Consider the following 6,519-nt stretch of genomic DNA (forward strand, 5'->3'; position numbering starts at 1 on the left):
GAAACCCCACATGCCCGGGAGGGACCCCGTCAGGGCGCGTAGCGGCTATGGGCTGCCCTAGGTCGACCTGATCGCCCCTAGGGCCTCGAGGTTCGCCGCCCTACAGTGAAGAAGAACGAACGAAGAACGAGGAAGAAGAAGAACAAGGGAGAAGGAAAAGTAAAGGTAAAAGATGTAGATAGATTTGTTCGATTGTGTGTTGTTTCAATCGGCCATCACCCCCAACATATATAAGAGGCGGCTGGACTTCCCGTACAAGAAAAGGACTAAAAATTCCGTCCAAAACATCAAAAACCCTAACCTAACTCGGACAGGAATCTTTGGCAATTTCCGGATCAATCTCGGTCTCACCGATTAGTTTTTTTCGGTCTCACCGAGTGAACGTTGCAAACTTTCTGTAACTTTCTGTAATTTTTCGGATCAACTCGGTCTCACCGAGTCAATCAACTCGGTTTGTCCGAAATGACTCTGCAGCTTCTGTTTCTGACCTTGTTTTGCCTCCACAGGTTGCATATGAACTCGGATTAACACGATTTTTATATCAAAATCAATCGTTTCGACGAGACGCACAACTTTCATGTTGAAACAGATTCCACCAGAGGCCATCTTGATTGAGTTTTATGCCTTTCTTTACTCTGGTGTCAACATGAGCATCTCTGAACTTGTCATAACTTTTGAGTCCGAGCTCCGTTTTAGACTATCTTGATATCCATCTTGATCTTCTCGAAGAGAGACATTCCAAGGGGACTTCCAATCATAAGTTTGAATTGTTCTTGATATAACCTATGCTAATTTTATGACTGCCAATTTGGAGCGTCAACAAGGTAGAACATGCAGTTTTAAGCTATCCTATTACAAGGCATTGGGAGCCCAAAAGGTTAAAACTGTTTTTTCTCCTAAGAAGATGTTAAGCCAAGGCCAGTTCATTAAATCTTAGCCGGATTATTTGGATGGTCACGACTCCTCCCTCGCCGGTTCATCTTCCTCCATTGTTTGGAAACTAGGATGGGACAAATCGAAGCCATGAAGAGCAACGAACTCAGCTTCATCGTCAATTAGACTAGACGGGTTAATTTCTGGGGCAAAGGTGTTTTGGCGAGCCAGCGGGATTAGATTTGTCACTTTATACGAAGGAGTCACCATCTTTTTATTCTCAACATTAAAACTCGGCTGATACTTATCTATATTGGTCTCATCGCCAAGGATAGTAGCATGAGGACGATTTCCCCTCACACAAGCAGAAAAATCATCTTGATCAAACGGGGTCCCGTCTTCCTTAAGGCTGGGATACCCCTTGGCTACATCTGCCGGGTCTAGCTCCGGCACCCAGGCTTTGGAGCGGCTTAGAGTAGTTAGGGCTCCCGCTCTTGCACAAGACCGCTTGACCTCTTGGAATCTGGCAGGTAAGATAGATAACTTCTTCAAGACATCACTCAAGAGGTTTGGTCCTTGGTTGGCTGGGGAGATAATGGCAAGCGCCGGTTGAGCTCCAGTGTACAGTTGCTCCACCAGGGTGTAAACCGCCTTGAGCTTTATCAAGCTATTTTGGCTCAGATTGCTGCTCCGTGGACCTATGAGTAGTTTAAAAGGTTAAGCAGACGGCTTATATATGTGGCAAAAATAGAGTTGAAGTACATAATGCAATGACTCACTGAAGATTGCAGAGACCATCTGAGACACACGGTTCTTTAAACCGGTGAGTTCCGCGGTAACCTCCTTGAGAGATGCCTCGGCTGTCTCAGCATGCTGTATCAGCAAGGTTTTTTCATCGGCCCAGGATTTTTTTCTCTACATCAAAACTGCTCTTCAGTTTCTCTACTTCAGATAGGCTCAACTGGAGTTTGGAGTCAGTATTCTTTATCTCAGTCTCTTGAGCCGCCAACCGGGTTTTGGCATCCGTCAGTTCAGAATCCAATTTAGTTATGGCGGTCTACAGACATGCACAAGTATGTCAAAATTTATTCCAATAAAGGTCATAATGATTAAAGTCCCAAGTGCTTTGCAACGCAACACCACTTGACACTTAGGGGCTAATGTCTGCCAAAGCAATTTTTAAATGTATAAATGACTCTTCTATGATTAAAGTCCCAAGTGTTTTACAAGTAACAACGCTTGGCACTTGGGGGCTAATGCACGATATTCAGAAAGTTTATTCCCCTTAAGCCGGATAATAATATTAGTTTGGACTGATTCAAGACAGCTATGAAGTTAAGTACCGACTCATTCATGATGAATTAAGCCGGCCCTTGGGGACTATAGGTGAAATTATGTTAATCAGATAACTCCGGTTAAACATTCTAAACCGGACTTGGAAAAATCTAGGTCAAAACGTCAACATATATCACAAGCCTACAGATCATTCAAGTTTATCATAATCAGGAGACTTGGAGGGCTGGTAGAGCATATAAGTTAAGGAAAGCTGGAGATCATACCTCATATTTCAATTGCAGCTGTTTCACCATCTCAATTTCAGAGTCACAGCTAGAATGCACGTGACTAAGATAGCCAGATAGCACATCACTAGTGCTCAGGTGAGCATAGTGAGAGATGTCGAAGCGAACTTTCTACTTTTCCAAACCCTCTTGCTTGGCCGAGTGTCTGGCCAGTACCGTCGGATTTCCCGTTTCAACAAATCTACTACCAGTGATGAAAACATCACTTTTATAAGTCGTCGGCAGGTTAGTTGAGCTTGACGGTTCAACAGTGGATGGGTTGAGAATAGTTTCATCAACAGACGGCTCAGGAGGATCTATTTGAACATGGACAGCAGGGTCTTCTGGTGCTTCAGGTTGTCCTGGGGTAGGAGTTGGCAGTGCCGGTTCAGCGGTTTCCAGGTTTTCAGTCGGTTTGATCACCTTGGCTTTCTTGGGTTTTGCTTGACCACTAAGAGGAATTTGATGAGTCAGTATAATTATATGGACATAAAGGTGCAGAAGAAGGATAATTATCCTTACCCAGGGGCAGTCTTGAAAGCCGTAAATTGAGTTTGACAGGAATAACCAAAAGATCGAGAGACCTCCTACAAAAGTGAAATCACAGTTTAAAATAGCAAGGAAATAGATTCATTGATAAAAGCAAAAGTCAAAAGAAACCTCATTCTGGCGTTTCCAAGGAGTTTTTGGTTAGCCGGAGGGCAGTTCATTGTCATCACTGGTCCGGGTGTGACGGTGGTTCTCGTGTTGCTATTTTTTCAAAAGAAAATGAGGATCCAAATAAGCTAAAGGGTGTGAAAACCTTACTTTCCGGGTTACCAGTTGAGGTTTCTGTCTTGGCAAAGGTTCTGAGTTGGAGGAAATAGTTACCTCTTCCTCTACTGCATAGCTAGACCCCGTGTCATCCTGACAATGATCAGTGTCAATAAGGTTGTTAAAAAGTAGGCCAAGAGACTCAAGGGCTACCTCCGACTCAGTAACATCAGCCAACTTGAACATATCAGAAGCAGTTTGTTTCTTCTTAGATTTTCGGGTTGTCTTCTTCGCGGCCATGGCGGCGGCTCTAGCCTTCTTAGCAGCTTTATGATCATATTTGGCCTTCCAAAAGTCAGATTTTGCCTGTAGGCAAATAACAGGTTGAAACATCATGCAAGCGCTTAACTATTAAAGAAAAAAAGGAATCAAGGGGATTTACCTCTGGTGCCGGGTTAAGTTTGCAGAATGGGTTTAATCCTACTTTACTGCAGTATTCCTATTTGTTGTTTAGAAGGGTAGTTGACATTTCGACGATGGCTTCTTCAGTCAGACGTAGAGATCTATAATGCAATGGATCGTCTGCTCCTCCGGTGTAATTATACATTAAGTCATACCGGTGGCTCAGAGGGATGATCCACCATGTGATCCAACAGAGGATCAAGTCAACACTAGTTAAGCTGTTTCCCAGCAAGGCTTGCACCCTTTTGGTGGTTGGGATGAGCTTCTTATGTTCAGCGGCAGTAAGCTTGTCAGGGAGTGAAAACTTAGCATCAAGGCGCTCCGCGCGATAACCCGGCATTGGTTTTTCGTCAGCTGGCGACGTGTATTTGCAAAACCATGTTTGGTTCCAATCCTTGGGATGGCTTGGTAAGACTACCAAGGGAAAGACAGCACCCTGTCTACGCTGAATCGAAATTCCAGCATGTCCCAAGCTGGGGCCATTGGTGTATTCATTCTGGCGGTTCAAATAGAAATACAGTCTGAAGAGTTCAAAAGTAGGTTCTTCTTGAAGATAAACCTCACAGAGAACCTAGAAATTATAGATATTTGATATGGAATTGGGTCCAAGATCTTGGGGATGGAGCTTGAAAAAGTGCAGAACATCTCTGAATAATTTTAAGCCGGGCGGTGAAAACCCCCGGTTCATATGATCAGTAAAGACGATGACTTCACCATCCTTAGGTTGAGGTTTTTCTTCGGCCGGGTCAGGGGCGCGATAAGACATAGTGCTCTTCTCCGGTAAAAACCCAATGTTAACAAAGTCCTTCAGAGTGGCGTCAGTAACGGTGGAAGGGACCCAGGTGCAAATTGTCGCCGTCTTTGGCGGCAAGGTGAGAGGACAAGCTAAAAAGGAAGTCATTTGTCGATTTAAGTTAAATGGTGGAATCACAGGTTAATCTCTGCAATACAGATGCGTAATGGCAACTTATGTAAGGGCTAATGATACATGAAGAAAAAATGAGCCGGCAGGATAAGCTGCCATGACTAAAGGTATTCAAAGGTAGCCAGCGACAAAAAATTGGCTAAGTACTGAGATGAACATGTTTCACAGGCTGTTGCTATTATTTTGGATCAAGGCTGTTCAAAAAAGGAAAATAAATGTAGACCTAAAAAACAGTGCACAGCAGTTCATCAGTCCTAAGGAGGCTTTTATGTAAGAAAAGGGGACCTACTAGCATCTCAAATGGATGCGAAACACCTACCGCATTAGTTCTATACTTATTTTAGATCAAAAGAGGATGCGGTGGAGAAACTACGAAGAATCTGTGATGAACGGCGAAGAACATAGAAGAACTTGCAAACCCTAATGCGGATGTAAGGTGCGGAAGGGTAAGAACTTACGGATGCAGTTTTACTACGGAGGGTTGCCGCCGTTCTTGGGACAAGCTTAGGTTGATGCAGCGGCCAAGGTCGAGGACGACGGTGAGCGCTGCAGTAGTGGCGGAGCTCGAGCGACAGAGGGATGGCGAGAGAAGGAAGAAGAATAATGAGGAAGACCAGTCGTGCCTATTTATAAGGAGATGGGTGAACAGGCAGGAGCGAAAAACGAGGAAGGCTAAAATGATGATTATCCAGCTAATTAGACGCCTCAATTTCCGGAAAGCATTTAAGATAAGGATCCGTTAAGATGACATCGTGGCGGGTTCCCAAATTTTCTGAAGGTGACGTCATGGCGGTTTATAAAGCTTTTACAAGCAGTGGAAGATGGATTTCTTCTAAGTGTTGAAGATTGACATGAACAAAGTTCAAATCAACTCGGTGCCTAATGTTGGGGATATGACTACCAGATATGACTCGCCCAGGAGGGGCCGGGTCTACCACAATGGCGGGTTACTTAAGTGAAGCCCAAAGAGTGTACAAGGTGACGGTTTATGATAAGGCTTATAATAGGCCCAAGCCCAGAGGCGGCTTAAGTCCCATAAGTATAAACCGCCATGTATGAATAAGTCTTGTAAAGTAAGGCATGTAAGAGATGTCACCGAGCCGGACACATTGTATGAGCCGGCCGCAGGACACTCTGTAGGCCGCAGGGCGTCAATCCGTGTATATAGGGGACGACCCGGCGGTGGCTTAGGGTAAGAAACAACAGATCGAGAGCCAAGCTAGCGGATTCGCTCCTTGCTCAATGAAACCTAGCAATACCTCATCAACTAGACTAGGCTTTACCTTCACCGCAAGGGGCCAAACCAGTATAAACCTCTCGTGTCCTTTGTCCCGACTAACCCCTTTAAGCTTCCTAGTTGCGATGGCTCCACGAGTAAGTCCTTTCACTAGGACATCTGCCATGACAATTCCATGACAGGTTGTCTCCCAACAAGCGCTTTTCTTTAAATCCTTTTTAGCTAGGCATTGAGATTTCAAATGATGCTCATATGAAAGATAATAATTTAAACACAAAGGGAGCATCATAAAACTTGTAAGAAAACAAATTATCAAGGCAAGAAAAACCTAGTATATGCAAGGAACAAGAAAGAGACGATAGCAATTTCAACATGAAGAGAGGTAATTTAGTAACATGAAAATTTCTACAACCTTATTTTCTTCTCTCATAATAATTACATGTCGGATCATAAGAAAATTCAACAATATAGCTATCACATAGCATATTCTCAACATGATCCACATGCCTGCAAAGTTGACACTCTTCCAAAATAGTGGGATTATCATAAAATAAAGTCACGACCTCTCTGAACCCACTTTTATCGAAAACTTCATAAAATTTGAACATACTCCAAATATGTGGGATCTAAAGTTGACACTCTTCCAAACCCAATTTTAATATTATTTCATTATTATCAATCTCATATTCATCATGGGGAATAATTTCATT

The 6,519-nt window shown here is 43.5% G+C and overlaps 1 protein-coding gene across 4 annotated transcripts; it reads right to left on the minus strand.

Moving 5' to 3' along the window:
* Positions 1-1,126: 1,126 nt before the first annotated feature.
* Positions 1,127-6,519, minus strand: LOC125525900. Of its 4 annotated transcripts, none has more exons than XR_007291471.1 (7): positions 3,628-6,519; positions 3,399-3,551; positions 3,093-3,338; positions 2,955-3,019; positions 2,433-2,883; positions 1,653-1,930; positions 1,127-1,571 (listed from the first exon to the last, which is right to left on the minus strand). XR_007291471.1 is itself a non-coding variant. In XM_048690908.1 (6 exons), the coding sequence occupies exons 1-4, from the start codon at positions 3,579-3,581 to the stop codon at positions 2,565-2,567; spliced, it is 666 nt and encodes a 221-aa protein (XP_048546865.1). In that variant the 5' UTR covers positions 3,582-6,519; the 3' UTR covers positions 1,127-1,571; positions 1,653-1,930; positions 2,433-2,564. The 4 variants fall into 4 exon arrangements, 1 of the variants encoding a protein (XP_048546865.1); XR_007291470.1 differs by having other exon boundaries at positions 3,093-3,182; positions 3,303-3,338; positions 3,399-6,519; XR_007291469.1 differs by having other exon boundaries at positions 3,399-6,519.

This window comes from Triticum urartu, chromosome 7 (genome assembly GCF_003073215.2).
Source record: "Triticum urartu cultivar G1812 chromosome 7, Tu2.1, whole genome shotgun sequence".
NCBI lineage: Eukaryota > Viridiplantae > Streptophyta > Magnoliopsida > Poales > Poaceae > Triticum > Triticum urartu.